Source organism: Heteronotia binoei, chromosome 18 (genome assembly GCF_032191835.1).
Source record: "Heteronotia binoei isolate CCM8104 ecotype False Entrance Well chromosome 18, APGP_CSIRO_Hbin_v1, whole genome shotgun sequence".
Lineage (NCBI taxonomy): Eukaryota > Metazoa > Chordata > Lepidosauria > Squamata > Gekkonidae > Heteronotia > Heteronotia binoei.
In genome coordinates, this window is record NC_083240.1 from 28171075 (window position 1) to 28186709 (window position 15635).

At 42.3% G+C, this 15635-nt stretch overlaps 1 protein-coding gene across 1 annotated transcript in view; it reads right to left on the bottom strand.

Moving 5' to 3' along the window:
* The window catches only part of LRWD1 (leucine rich repeats and WD repeat domain containing 1), a 42282-nt gene that overhangs the window by 20109 nt on the left and 6538 nt on the right, over window positions 1–15635 (bottom strand). Inside the window, exons 4-5 of the mRNA XM_060259357.1 lie at window positions 11277–11396; window positions 7464–7616 (exon numbers count right to left, since the gene is read on the bottom strand). Coding sequence (XP_060115340.1) covers window positions 7464–7616; window positions 11277–11396 — 273 coding nt within the window. The remainder of the gene's footprint in view (window positions 1–7463; window positions 7617–11276; window positions 11397–15635) is intronic.

The window sequence follows — 15635 nt, forward strand, 5'->3', positions numbered from 1 at the left end:
ATTAGCAACAAATCTGAATTCCAACTCAATAGCTTCTTGAATCTTCTATTAGAAATGTAATTCTTTGGAGTTGGGCGGGATGTGTGTGCTTTTTGTAACAAATGAGCAGCCCTCCCCTCAGCAGTCAGTGAGTTGGATGGATTATAGGAGAGGCTGCAGATCCCTGACCATGTGCTAAAGGGGCTTTAGCTGGTAGATGCAGGTGAAAACCAATGTTCTTGCCCACCCCACCACCAATTTTACTTGCTGTTCTCCAGCAAAGGAACTTCAAATGGAGAACCCAACTAGAATCTATTAAGATGGGTAGCTGTGTTTGTCTGTAGCAGTAAAAAAGAACAAGGATCCGGTAGTATTTCAAAGGCTAACAAAATTTGGTATGAGTCACCAATCACTCATACCCTGCCACAAATGTTGTTAGTCTTTAAGGTGCCACTGGACTCTAGCTCTTTTCTAGAATTCATTGTCCAGTCTCACAGAATTGGCTGGGGGCTCCAACAGCCCTGAAAAGGCTCCCAGGCTGTATAGCTGTTAAACTGCTTAACATAACTAAGGAATCTGTGTTATCACCAACTGCTGGTGGGTTATGTGAGCTGTAAAAAAAGGTAAAGGTAGTCACTGTGCTTAATTTTAATACATTTCAGCTTTCTAAAGTTCACAAACAAACCATTGTTTACAATTCTTTCTGCTCACCTGAAGTTCACTGTACTGCGTCTGTAATAATGGTCTCAGACCCACAATTGATTTAGCTTTCTACTTAAGAGCATCTGCTACATTTGTTAACTTTAAGGCATGACAGGATTCCTTGCTGTTTTAGCAACAAAAGAAGTAAAGGACACCAGCCTCGTTTACATATGATGCCAAGTGGGGGGGGGGCTTTCACACCTGACTTTGCATAGGTTTGGTGGTCTGAATGTTAAGTATTGGTCTGTACAAACTTGGTCTCTCCTTAACTGCTCTGTACAAAGCAGCTGCATAGCCTGTGTAGCAGCAGAGTTCTAACTAAATGCTGGATGCCTGGATGGGTGAGTTCTTTTGCCTCGCTGCTTTCACTGCCACATCAAGTTTCTGGAATGTTTAATGGCTCAATGTGTCTGCCACAACCCCCCACCCCACAAAAAAACTTATTTACTTCATTTATACCCTACCTTTGTCCCCAGTGGACACCCAAAGTGGCTTTTGTCATTTCTCCTCTGCTCCATTTTATTCTCACAACTACCCTGGGAGGTAGGTTCAGATGAGCGTGTACAACTGGCCCAAGGTCACCTAAGCTTCCATGGCAGACTGGGGATCTGAACCTGATGTCTCCCAGCTCCTAGTCTGACACTGACCACTGTATCACGCTGGCTCTCCTCTTCTCTTATGCATTCATGCAAGCTTCCTTTCCCATATTCCTCTGGTACCTTTTCAAAGCAATCAAATGCATCTTTTCACTTTAGGCCCAGGTATGATTGTAGAAATGTTAAAACTGCACAAACTCACACAATTCTGGGGTGGGGGAGGTGGAGGAGGAAATACTAAAGCCAGGAAAGTGGCCTCTGGGCTTCAGAGTCTTCCAGGGCAATTCATATGCAAACAGAAATGGCAAACCACTTTCCAGGAGGTTATCCAAGTCAATTGAAATACTCAGTGCAGCAAAACAAAGGAGTATCAGAATCCATGGCAAAATAGAGCTGCTTTGTCAGGAGATGTAGTGTTTTTATTCTCTTGGGGTTAAGAATTCAGGCAGCCACACATCATATCTGTGCAACCGTGAGGCAGAAGTCCAAACTAGTTCTTGATTAAATTTCCCTACCAAATTTTAAAAAATGTGGACTCCCTGCCCAAGGGTCATAAGAACAAACTCACGTGGTACTCATTTGAGCATCCTCAAGCACTGGAATATTGCAAGCTCCTAAATAAGCCAACACCCAATATTCTCAGCAGTTAAGAAACTGCAGAATATAGGAGCAGCACTTCTGGATTAGACCAAGTAAAGATCTTGTCATGTCATGCTTACATTCTTCTGCTGATTTATATTTTTTGTTATTGTTATTTGACTGTCTTATTTTAAAGGTTTTGTAAATCACTTTGTGAGGTATAAATATTTTCAATATGTACACACAAACGTTTCCAAGATAACCACAATTCAAAAGAGCCAAAACCAAAAGCCATATAATACCTTTTATTAGGACCAACTGAAATGACACACAGTGTGAAAGTTTTGAGGTTCTTCAGAACTTTTAATCAGACTCGCCAGGACAAAAAAAAAAGAGAGGGGGTGGTGGTGAGAAAAGAGATGGAATCATAGAGTTGTAACACCTTGTCCAAGTATCCTCTGTGAAAGGCAGAGTAGGTGTGCAGATTCAAGGTGCTGGGATCAGACTGTACCCCTGGCACACTGGGAATAACAAAAACTGGAATCCTCCCAATGAAAATACAAAAAGCCACAGTTGTTCAAAAGTCTAACACCAGGAGATATACACAGATGGAAAGCAGAGGAAGAATGGGTAGAGAGAAAGAAAGAGAAGACTCACCGTGGCTGTTTCTCTCAACCCTCTTCCTCTTTGCACTCCGAACAACTGGAACCAGTTGGAAGGCTAAAGCTTTTGTCAATGCTGGAGGCTCAGATTCTGTTCCAGATTCCTTGTATGGTGTATATGTTCAGTGTTTCTGGATCAGATTCTCTACTCTTAGAAGCTAAATAGAGTTTTCCGCTCCCAGATTTACAAACTCCAAGCTCTTCTGGAAAAATCTTGGTAAGTTCTAGCTGCCTCTTCTTCATTTGCAGGAAGGAAATCGGCAAGCAAGGGGGAAGGGTCAGATTACCTGCTTTTTATATGTTAATTTTGAGAGCCCAGAGACAGCCCTAAGCAAATCCCATTGGCTGCCAGTTAATCAGGTGTGCCAAAGCTGGTAACTAACATGGCACTGATGCTTATATCAGCCCATGGCTATATTGACCACCAAGAACTCTTCCTCCCCCCCCTCTCCCCCGCCAGCTGTCTTACTTCTCTTTGCCATGTTAAATTAAGTTGTGGGGACTGAGACTGATGTTTTTTTACAGACACAACCACTTGATGCCAGAGAATAAACACAAGAGACAGGAGGACATATACTGCTTAACATTAAGCTCTGTGTGTAAGCTTTCAACTAACACAGAACTGTTCATCATGCAGCATGCCTGTTCAAGAGAGACAGTAAACTGTTTTAGCTATGGAAGCTGCACAGCTGTACAACTAGCATGATGTTGCCACTACATGTACTAGGGCAAAGTTTGAGTCCAGTGTCTCCTTTAAGACCAACACAGTTTAATTCTGGGTATAAACTTTGAGAGAAATTAAGAATAGGGATGTTGTTTTTGAATAGTTAGATGCAATGCTTATAAGCTGTTCTATAACTAATGTTACTTGCTGCTTACAGAATATGAAACTAGATTTGTGGTCAGTGTTGCTAAAGATCAGTTGACAGTAAAACAGGAAGCTCTTTTGCATTTTAGTTAAAACAAGAATAGCATGATGCTGATGTGTGTTGCAAAACTTTGCTGAGGTTTGGTGTAGACTGATTCAGGAGGATGATATACCAAATTAGGATATAAGTAAATAAGGGGCTGGGGGCATCTGAATTAGGGGAATGGGAGATGTAAACAAAGACGGGACTTCCTGTGGCATGTTTAGGTGGCTCTGATAGGTTGTGCACTCCACTGTATCCTAACCAATGGGAGAAATGGAGGAGGGACCTCGTGGCCAGGACAGGGATTAAAAGGACATGTTTCATTCAGAGAGGGTGTACCTACTTGGTGGACACCCGCTCCTGCAAGAATGCTCAATAAATTTTATCTACTTCACCTGATGGTCTGACCAGAGTCTTCTTGGTAAGGCATTTGTCTTTCTCACAATTTCTCACAAACTTTGTCACCCACATCTTGCTTATACTCAGAATTAAATTTTATCGGTTTTAAAATTGCCACTAGACTCAAACTTAGTTCTCACATTGTGGCAGCAGGCCAAGAAGGAAATATTGAAAAGTATCTAGATTTATGGAAAAGGAGTGTTTTAGGAAAAGGATCAATAAAGATAGGCCTACCCGGACATGTCTGGACTTGCCTAGCTAATAGGTTATATTGCTACGAGCTCACTAAGAAAGCTTGCTAAAGTAAAAGATTCAGCTTAGGCTTTGCAGCAAGAGACAGAACTAGGAAGGCAGGTGTACAGCAGAAAAGGATTGAATAAACGCTCAAAAGAAGCATCAGTAGAGACTTGTAAGCGAAGGAAACTAACAAAAGCAGAACCACCAACGGATTGTGGTTAGGGCACAAATGGTTTGTGGTTAAGGTTGCCTGGGAAACCAATGGTCCAGGGTTAAGCAAGACACTAGTAGGATACTGAAGGGAAACTAGTAGGACGCCCAAGGACGCCCAACTGATGCAAAACTAGTAGAGAAAACATTACCATGGGTTAGAACGGGAAATGCTTGTGCAAATGGTATACGTGCCTTTGTGGTCTTTGCTCAGATGCCCAACTTGGTCTGAGCCCGCACGTGTCTATCCAAATAAGGCTTTGCTGTTTTCCTGACTTCGCCTCAAGCCTCCTTTGTCATTGCACCTGCTTTAATTGACATCGCAGGGGTTTTCCTGCTACAACATTTGTTTGTTAACTCTTTTATTTGTATACTAACTTGCTGCTCTTTACAGGTCTTACCAATTGCTTTAATCCAATCTTAGCTATACTTACTGTCCAGTTACTTATGTATCTTGACCTAACTAGCCCTTTGAGGCAACTAAATCTCCCCCAGCATCTATACATAAGGCTTAATGAAGTCTGTTTCAGTGTATCTGAGGAAGTGTGCATGCACCCAAATGCTTATACTCAGAATTAAACTTCGCTAGTCTTAAAGGTGCCATTGGACTCAAACTTTGTTCTATTGCTTCAGACTAACACAGTTACTCACCTGAATCTATCAGAATTAGTATGTTTAATATTAGTATGATCAGCCTTTAAACTGTGGGTTTGTTGGTTGTTTGGCTTGTAAATTGAACATGGAAACCAGAAGTTCCCCACCAGCTTCTCTGTACCTTTTCCTTCCAATTGCCTTTTGTGATTAACACCTAGGGTGCTGCTCTCCAAACTACAGAGGTCAGTTCCCCTTGAGAAAATGGCTGCTTTGGAGGGTGGACTCTATGGCATTGTACCCTGCTGAAGTCCCTACCCGCCCCAAACCCTGCTCTCCCCAGTCTCCATCTTCAAAATATCCAGGTATTTCCCAACCCAGAGCTGGCAGCCCTATTGATAGTGCTCCCTGTAAAATTATTGATATTACAGTTGATCTGACTGACAGTTAAAATAGCAGAAGAACTTCTCTCTAACGGATTGCAGCCTTAATAATGCATATAGATTTCATCTGCAATCAGAAACATGCCGGCAGTATGATCCTATGCAAATCACTGCGCTCATAAGCCTGTTAAGCCTGATAGATAAAACATAGTACTATATAGGAAGGGAGGCTTTTATTTTAAAAGTAAATATTGCCAAAATAAAGGGTAGTGGAACTGACTTTCAAAAAAGGCATGCATTCTCTGTAGTTTTCGCCTCAATCCAAGTGTGGGAGCATTGGAGAAAGCATTTAATTCCAGATACCTTATTAGCATTCACCTTTGTATCACCCTTATTTTAGGGCTAGTACTCAGACCCAGTAAATGTTCACATTGGCATAAATATTGACTCTGTGATGTTATACATAACAGGAAAATACTGCAAAAGGTATACACCTATGTCAGTACTTCTTCAGAAATAACTGAGAGTGGAGCTGTCTTTGAAAATCTAATGATAAACAGAACTGCCCACTTCAAAGGAGCCTTCTTTACCTCACACCAGGTACTATTGGAAAGAAAAACCAAATTGCAATGAAAGCTCAGGAACAGGATGTAGGGGAACAACTAAGAGAAGATATGGCAATTGTATCCCTTAAATTCAAGATGCATTCATACTAAAGCAAGCTTGTTCAAAGTGCTTGTCTGATTGCATCACATACCAGCTCCACTGGTGTTGATCTACCAGCACAAGTTTGTCCTGGAGGAATTGTGAAATGAAGGATAATTTCTTTTATGTTTGATGGTCCTCTGCTAATGTCCAGAGGTACTCAAGTAGAGGTTTCCAACACATAAGACTGCTGGTTTAGTTAAAAACTTCAAATCCTGCAATAATTATTCTGCATTTTTATAAAAAAAAATCAGGTCCTACTCAGTGAGTGTGATCTTCTGCAAAAATGCAAATTGCAGCACAGTGGAAAAGTAAAAATCCCCATCAATTAAAAAAAGGAATGAAAGTCTGTGGGTTCACTTAATAATTAATAAAACAACATCATAATCTGAGACCAAAGAGAGCAAGGAAAGGAAAGGAAAGGTCCCCTGTGCAAGCACCAGTCGTTTCTGACTCTGGGGTGATGCTGCTTTTGCAACGTTTTCACGGCAGACTTTTTACAGGGTGGTTTGCCATCGCCTTCCCCAGTCTTTTACACTTTCCTCCCAGCAAGCTGGGTACTCATTTTACCGACCTCAGAAGGATGGAAGGCTGAGTCAACCTTGGGTCGGCTACCTGAATCCAGCTTCCGCCAGAATCAAACTCAGGTTGTGAGCAGAGAGTTCAGACCACAGTACTGCAGTACTGCTGCTTTACCATTCTGCGCCACGGGGCCGCTAAAGAGAGCAAAGCACACATTAAAGAATCACAAAATTAAGAAACCTGTAGGAGAACATTTCAGCATCCCAGGGCACTCAATGGGGGACCTCAAAGTAGCTGTCGGCAAAGGAATTTCAAAGACAGATTGGAATCAGAGATTGCTGAATTACTAGTTATTACAATACTCAGAATAATGGAACCCCCAGGACTTAACAGAGATGTTAGGTTCTTATCTCACTACACATGCTAATTCACTCAGTTCTTGCTTATACCCAGAATTAAACTTGCTTATACCCAGAATTAAAAGTGCCACTGGACTCAAACGTACATTTGTTTGTTAACTCTTTTATTATCTGCATGCTAATTTGCTGCTATTTACAGGTCTTAGCAACTACTTTAATCCAATCTTAGCTATACTGCTCAGTTACTTATGCATCTTGACTCTAACTAGCCCTTCCTGGCAATTTAAGCCCCCTCCCGTATGTAAGGCTTGAGGAAGTCTGTTTCAATTTATCTGAAGAAGTGTGCATGCACATGAAAGTTTAAACCAAGAATTAAACTTTGCTGGTCTTAAAGGTGACACTAGACATACTAATTTTGATTTATGCAATATTCCATATAATTAAGCTGAATTTGGACTAACTTCTCTTTTCCCCTAATGAGTATTTCTCTGCTCTGCTGGATGAAGATCTACTTTTTCACTTTTGAGTCCGGGGGAAAAAAATCTAAATTAAATAAACAGAGACTCTGTGTCAGGTATTTAGACCCTGCATTCAAAGAGCTGCAGAAGTTGTATGAGAATGAACTTACCCGCCATCGGGTAAAGTCACTGAGTGAGCTGGGTCCATACGCAACATGGGTTTGTGCAGACTTGACAAATCTTTTCCTGATCGATTTCAGATGCTCAGGAGACAGAATTTTAGGTAGCTGGTTACGGAAGTTTTTCCCCCAGTGAGCTGTGACCTAGACAAAGAGAAAACCATATTGAACTCATCAGAAAATAATACACAGGATGATATTCTGTGTTGACTTTACAATGTATACTGTGCTGAAAACACCAGATACTAAGCAGGAAGAGACATGTGCAAGTCTCTGCAGATTAATGCAAGCAGGCTAAGTAGTGCAGAAACAAGGATGGGTCTGATTATGAAAAGTTATCCACGGGTGAACAGGGGTGTTCAAAATCTCCAGCAAGTCCTCCTCCCCTGGACAATCCTCAAATTTCTTCCTCCTTCCCTGGATTTGCAGGGGCTGTCTACTGCATTTCCATTTTGTCTCCATCCCTCACGCTTAATTTCATGCCCTTTGCCATACTGACACTCATAATATTAGTAGCACAGATAAAAAGTGAGGAGAAAAGGAGCAAGGTATGTGGTGTGGTGACCAAATTAGTAAAACAATCAATTAAATCATCCAATCTCATTTAAACTGCACATCATTAAGAACAGCTCTGAAGCTGTTGCTGGATTGCATGTATGTCACAGCATCATTTTAGAAGTAGCATTCCTCTCATCTCAAAAGAATACTTCTTCCCAAATGTCACTTGCTTGCAATTTTTAGAATTACTCATACATACAATTTTCAATATATTTGAAAACTGCTGCCCTTAAACAGCAGAGGTACATTTTACAAAAACACAAGTATTTCCCATCAATTAATGCAACTGATTAATGATTAAATGTTGCAGCGCTAATCAGAACACAAGGCCACCACTACAGAAAAACTAACAACTAAAAAGGAAGTTCAGATTTTTATGATACCATCGGCTTTATATGTCACATGCTGAAAGAACAGATAGTAGTACATTTCTATAATACTGCAGCAAAACTCAAACCCTCAAGAGGTCACTAGTTCATTTTCACAGAAAAGTTTTTAAAAATGAGATATTAGGCAAGCAGTTGTGTTGAAGCAAAACCCTTCACTCTTGTAATATCTTCAATGTGAATATTATTACAATGCACTGAGTATTTGTCTTTGTAACACACATTATCTTTTGAGAACATACCATGTCTGGTAATAAGCGATGCTGACTTTTATGTCCAGAACTATCGCTACGTTTCTTTTCTCTCAAAACCTACTGATGAATCATTCCAACCTCATTCTGCCTGACTCTTCACTGCCACCTCTCCCCTTCCCAATTACAACTTTTTCATCTAGATGTCTCTCTCCCACCAATAAATTATTTAATGTCTCTGTGTGTGAGAGAGACTTCTGTGCTCTCAGCAGCACCTAGTCCATGGATATGTGTTGAATAGTTATTTCTTTTGTTGTACTGCTCAGTTGTTGTACTGCCCAGTGGCTTGCATCAATGTACAGACACTGCCCTGAGGTTCAGAATACTTCTTTGCACACGATCATACCATTCTAGTAATAAGTGATACAGTATATATGCTGTGCTAAGAGCAAAAGGAATATTCTCCCCTATAAGCTCATGTCTATAAATTTGTGATGCTCTTGGTCTCCTCCTAGGGGCCCAGATTGAGGCAGCAGCAAACAGCATGTTTTATCAGTTTTGGCTGATTCACCAATTCTGCCATTTTTTGGGAATATAAGGATGCTTCCCTTGTGGTGCATGCCCAAGTAATCTTGCATTTGGACTACAGTACTGTAATGCAGGCTACATAGAGCTGCCCACCTGGAGCTATCCTTGAGGGCAGTCTGGATACTACAACAGACCAGAACACAGAATCCCAGATTGATTTGTGGTGTTAGCTGTCCAGAGCATATAATATTTAAATGTGTTCCATTGGTTATCAACAAGTTTCTGGACTAAATTCAAGGTGTCAATGCTTTTACCTTAAATATCTATGTATTCTTGACCTGGAATATTTGATGGGGTACCTTCTCCCAGATGTTCCTTTCTGTTCCCTCAGATAAAGCTACTGATGAAACATTTGGTAGTCTCAGCTTGTTTAAAGGTGATGGCCACAACCAAGTGGGCATTCTCAGCTGTCGCCTCCAAATTGTGAGACCAACTTCCTGCAATGATTTGCAGGATCCAGGGCTACGGTGCCTTTGAGAGCTTTAAAGAACTCATCTGTTCACTCAGGGTTCCCCCTCCTCCCTCAATTAGAGTATTAAAGTTGTATTACAATTCTACTGACCAGTTTTGGTCTTGTCACTCATTAAATCCTGTTTAAGTGTTGCTATTGCTATTATTTGATGTACTTCCCTTTGAGAACATGAGTATAAAAATGAGCACTTCCAAAATAAATAAGAAAACATTTTCTCTACAAACAGAAGCATGCAAATTGACTATAACAGGAAAATGACTGGATGCTGAGGAACCAGTTCCTCCAGTTATCAAAAGCAGAATCCAGTAACTCAGGAGAATGTGCCTAATGGGGCATATATTAGGCAGTGTTTCCCATTTGCAGCGTCGTGACCCAGTACCGGGCCACAAAAGCCTCACTACCGGGTCACAAGAAAAGCCAAAGCTAGCCCCGCCCCAGGAAAGCTAATCCCACCCCCAGCAAAGCATGACCTCTGCTCTGCTTCCTTCCCTCATCTCTCTGTTGTGCAGAGAAAAGCTAGCCTTGAAGACTGACACAGGCTGCAAAGCCTGCACTCCATTTGGCTTCCTTCCCCCATCTCTCTGTTGTGCAGAGAAAAGCTAGCCTTGAAGACTGACACAGGCTGTAGAGTACTCATCCCTGTGTCTCTTCAGAAATGTTGGGTCCTTATCAAGGACTTTCATTATAACCTAAACAGTTTCAATTTTTTAAAATTCAAACAAAATCAGCAATTGTGGCTGTGAGACAAAGCACCCTGTTTCCTCCCTTGCAAGGGTTAACATGAATATTGGTGGACCTGGTTTAGCTATGTAGGTGTCAGTGATTGATTCCTCTTCTCGCTGGCTCTTATCTCTCTCTCTCAAAACCAGAGTTGAGAGTGTAGCAATTAGCCTTTTTATTTGACAGCCTGCTGATCAAGGTGGGAGGGAGAGCAGGAGTGATGATGCAACCTTCCAGAGAATTTCGGTGGCTATGGCTCCTGATTGGGTTGGGAGGTCAGCTGATGCCAGGGGGCCATAGGTTATAATGCAGCTGGAGATTAAGGGTGAGGGGTTGACTTGAAGATTCATGTGACAGAGGGGTGAATTGACTAGATCTGTGGAGAAACAATCGAGCAGCTGGTTCTGAACTCTGGAATCTTGTGATTCTATTAGCCTAACTCAGGTATTAATATACCAGGTAAGAAACTCAGCTTTTATTGTTTTATGCTGCTTGACCAGACTGTGTTGCCTATTGATATGTTCCTTTTTTTGTTGTTTAATAAACCTTCCCTATTCTTTTAAAAGAAACGGTTTGATTTCTTGCGTACTCATAGCCTCGAAGACCCATAAGCCTGAACACTGTTGGCCTAGCAGAGGGGCTAGGGGGACCCCGGTCTGGGTCGTGATAATGGCCCATCACATACAGTTGTGTCCATATATCTTCACTGTTAATCCAAGCTGCCTACAGATATAGACCATACTTAAATGAACATATATGTACAGTTTATATACACCCCTTACAGTGAAGTTCCAAGAGCAAAAAACAGAAAGTATAAGCCATAACTTTGGTTCTAATGCTGTATCACACCATATATGGATATATGAAAAGAGGCATCCGCCCAGTTTACCCTGCTGGTCAGCTCACGACTGTTGACCACCCTCACATGATTGGCCAGCTTGGTGACATCCTTGCCATTCAGCTGTCGGAGATTTTGCAGAAGAAACATGATCTTATAGTCATCGCTAGGCTAGAGAGGGGAGGCAAAAAAAGAAACAGTCTTGAGAATTTGCTCTTTAAGCTTTTCAAAGCCAAGTGTCAAATCTTCTGTTACACTGCATGAAATCCCCTACCTTTATATTTATTTCCAAGGCATCACCTGTAGTAAGCCTTTGTGTGAAGAAGAAGGCTCTTTGGCCAGTCTCTGTTTTTGGCTTGCTGCCCTTCTGCTTTTTCTCTCTCTTTCTAGCATGGCTAGATTTTGTTGGGAAAGGCTGGTCAAGCAGACAAGAATAGTGTACCAAAGATGTGAAAAGTCTCTTGATGGTTACAAAACGAATCTGTGTTGTAAACAAGTCCAGGAGAAACCTACTCGGAGTAGATGCCGATGGATGGAGATCAATAATGGTTTTAGCTAAAGAGTGGAATCTGCCAAGAACAGGGGCATTTGTTGAGAATGAGCAGAACTATTTTCTAAAAAGGAATAGAGGATTTCTGAGTTGGATACAAGGAGTGTTTCCAACAGCAATAAGGTTGTTGATTATTGGTGCAATCCTAGCAAAAGGACACCCTGGTACAACTGCAAGGGCAAAATAGCCACAAACTAATTCCAAAATTAAAGCTGATTAGCCAGAATGTTAGTTCCATAAACTTTGAGGTACTGCCAGATCAATGGGGCTGTCCTTGCCTTCATTTAGGACCAAGGGGAATCCTAAGTAGAATCTCTCTAAATACCTAGTTATTCCGAAAACCCTATTTATCTTATTTGATTCTCAAACTGTGGACTACGATACGGTGCTCCTGTAACTAATTAATGCCTCTTTTAAACTTAAAGCACCTGTCCAGAGAAGACTGCCCTCTAAATCTCTTCATCATTTAATGCTTTGGCCTGCCTCTTTTCAATTATCACCCACTAGAGGTAAATCACTCTGTCACATCCCTGCATCAGGTCATCACTGGATTATTACAGCTAAACTACCCTAAACCTTGAAGGAGGCGATGTATTGTGTCTATGTATGAGTTCCTGCTCTGGGTTTGCCTCTGTCTAATCAGGGGGCATGCTCAGAACATGCAGAAACACAACGGTTAGCTCCTCTGAGGTCAGAAAACCCTTACACTTTCATGTTCTAAAACTTTAGTGATCTCTGCAATGTTTGTCTTTGAACCTCTGGACACATGAGGACTTTCCTGAGAAGAAATTAATAGTTTGTATTAATTTATCATAAATGTTTGAGGCAAACTGTGCATTTTAAACTTTCCGTACAGTGGCTTTGCTCATGCTTAACAAATAACAACAGCCTTTAAGAGCACTGTATATGTTCAGGTCTGGTTAATTTAGAAAACATGTATGCCTTGGATATTTAGGAAACACTGATGTAGGTCATGACTGTGCATCAGAAGAAGCGAGCTGTGAGTCTGGTGGTTCTGAATGTAATTTCCTGAAGGTGAGTGGCTGGAACAGGGTTGTGTTTCTGCTGATATATTGCCCACCCCACTGCCCAGCCATCTATCTTCCTAAACTAGCTGAGCTGGTCTTAGGCATGCTGACGGACAACCCAAGACTGGTGCTCTTGGGTGACTTTTAACATCCATTCCTAGGTCAAACTGTCAGGAGTGGCTCAGGACTTCATAACCCCTATGACAACCATGGGCCTGTCCCAAGTAATTAGCACAGATAGCAGCCACTGCTAACGCCGCCTTTTTCCATCTTAGGAGGGCGAAGCAGCTGGCCCCTTTCCTGGAACGTGGCGACCTAGCAACAGTGATCCATGCAACGGTCACCTCGAGGTTGGACTACTGTAATGCCCTCTACATGGGGCTGCCCCTGTACCGAACTCGGAAACTGCAGCTGGTGCAGAATGTGGCGGCCAGGCTGCTAGTGGGACTACCTCGGTGGGAGCACATGCAGCCTAGGTTGCGGGAGCTGCACTGGCTGCCAATTGTGTTCCGAGTTCGTTACAAGGTGCTGGTTATTACCTTTAAAGCCCTATATGGCCGAGGACCTGTCTACCTTACGGACCGCCTCTCCCCATATATTCCCCAGAGAGCACTGAGATCTAGCTCCCAAAATCTCTTAAAAATCCCTGGACCAAGGGAGGCCAAACTGAAAACAATTCGAGAGGCCTCCTCAGTAACGGCTCCCCATTGGTGGAATCAACTACCAGCCGAGGTTCAAGCCCTGCGGGACTATAATCAGTTCCGCAGGGCCTGCAAAACTATCCTTTTTCAAATGGCCTACAAGATTGAATCCTGAAATGACATCCAGCCATCTGATATACATTGTTTTGTATTATAGCAGCTTATCTGTTGTGGTTTTAATTAATTAATCTATTTATTTAATGTATTTTATTGTATTTTATCGTATAATGTATTTACTGTAATTCATGGCACTTTCCATGTCTGTGAGCTGCCCTGAGCCTGCCTTGGCGGGGAGGGCGGGATATAAAAATTATTATTATTATTATTATTATTAATTACTGGATCCATCCATTTAGCATGACATACACTATGTCTGGTCTATTATACTGATGGGGAGGGTAATTTGGAGGTGGGGGAGTTAAAGCTTACTCCCTTGTCATGATAGAATTCAGACCTATGGTTTTCTCCTTCCACCTCACCCAGGAGTCGTAGACCCATGAAGATGGTCCACCCCAGGCGCCTGATCGATCCCAATAGTTTTGTTTTGACTCTTGGGGATTTTCCCACCTTGACTGCTGAAGATTCTTTTGAGGGCCTGACAGTTCTCTGGAATAGGGAAATGGCCCAGGCTGCTGCCACGATTGCTCCTAAGCTAAGTTGTCTTCCCTTTTCCAAGAAAGAGCCCAGCAGTCTCTCTGATTTACTAAGAAACTGACTGTGATAAAAATGGGAGGGAGGACAACCAGAGTGCTGGTGGTGGAAAACTTGCCCCATATTAGAGCCTATTTTATGGTGGCAGTAGTGGTGGCAATACTGCATCTGCATCATAGGCCCAGGGTACTACATTCTAGCAGCCTGGGAGCTCTACTGGGCACAGAAATAAAAAAAACTAGGCAGCTGTGGTGGTTCAGAATGCTTTTGCCCAGTTCCAGCTGATGCATAAGCTGCACCTGTTCCTGCCTCAGTCCAATTTAGATACAGTAATCCATGACGTAGGCTGATTCCGCACTAACCTTGCTCCAGATGGGCTTCCAATTCTCTCCAGAGCAAGTTAGCGATTTTGCACCAGCTGCTATACCACCATTTTGCCCCGGGGCAACCCGCGATTTGTCGTGCAAATCATGGGTTGCCCTGGGGCAAAATAGCAGCATGGAGCAGCTAGTGCAAAATCACTAACTTACTCCGGAGAGAAACAGAAGCCTGCCCTGGAGCAAGGTTAGCGCGGAATCAGCTTTAGTTACATCTAGACTGGACTACTCTAACGTGCTCTACTTGACACTACCTGTGAAGAGTGTTTGGAGACTGCAGCTAGTGCAGAACTCTGCTACTAGACTATTGGTTGGGATCAGCTATTGGAAGGACAATGCAGTACACTACAAGGATACAGTGGCTACCATTCTATTCCTGATCCCAATTCAAGGTGTTGGTTTTGACCTTTAAAGCCCCATGGCTTGGAACCAGAGCATCTGAAGGACTGTCTTCTCCTATACATTCCTGCCAGGGAATTAAGATTTCAGGGAGAGGCTCTCTTGACAGTCCCATTGATTGAAGAAGCTCATCTGGTGATTACATCAGAGACAGCCTTTTCAGTGGCAGCCCTGCAATTATGGAATACCTTTCTCAGGGAGGCAGGCCTGGCCCTCTCACTTTTGAACTTCAGGAGGCAGTAGAAGATAGATTTATCTAGGACCACATTTGATTCATTTACTGGAAGTTGTAAATCGTGATTTCTATTTTTAAGGTATTTTTGTATTCTATTTTATTATTTTATCTATATTACAAGCCACCCTGTTTTCTGTAAGGTAGAAAAGCAGCTTAAATAAATTTATCTTATCTTAATAAATGTTTTAATTGCGCAGCCCTGTGGCGCAGAGTGATAAAACTGCAGTACTGCAGTCCTAAGCTCTGCTCACGACCTGAATTTGATCCCGGCGGAAGCTGGGTTCAGGTAGCTGGCTCAAGATTGACACAGCCCTCCATTCTTCCGAGGTCGGTAAAATGAGTACCCAGCTTGCTGGGGGGAAAGTGTAGATGACTGGAGAAGGCAATGGCAAACAACCCCTTAAAAAGTCTGCTGTGGAAACGTAGTGATGCGGCGTTACCCGAGTTGGAAACGACTGGTGCTTGCACA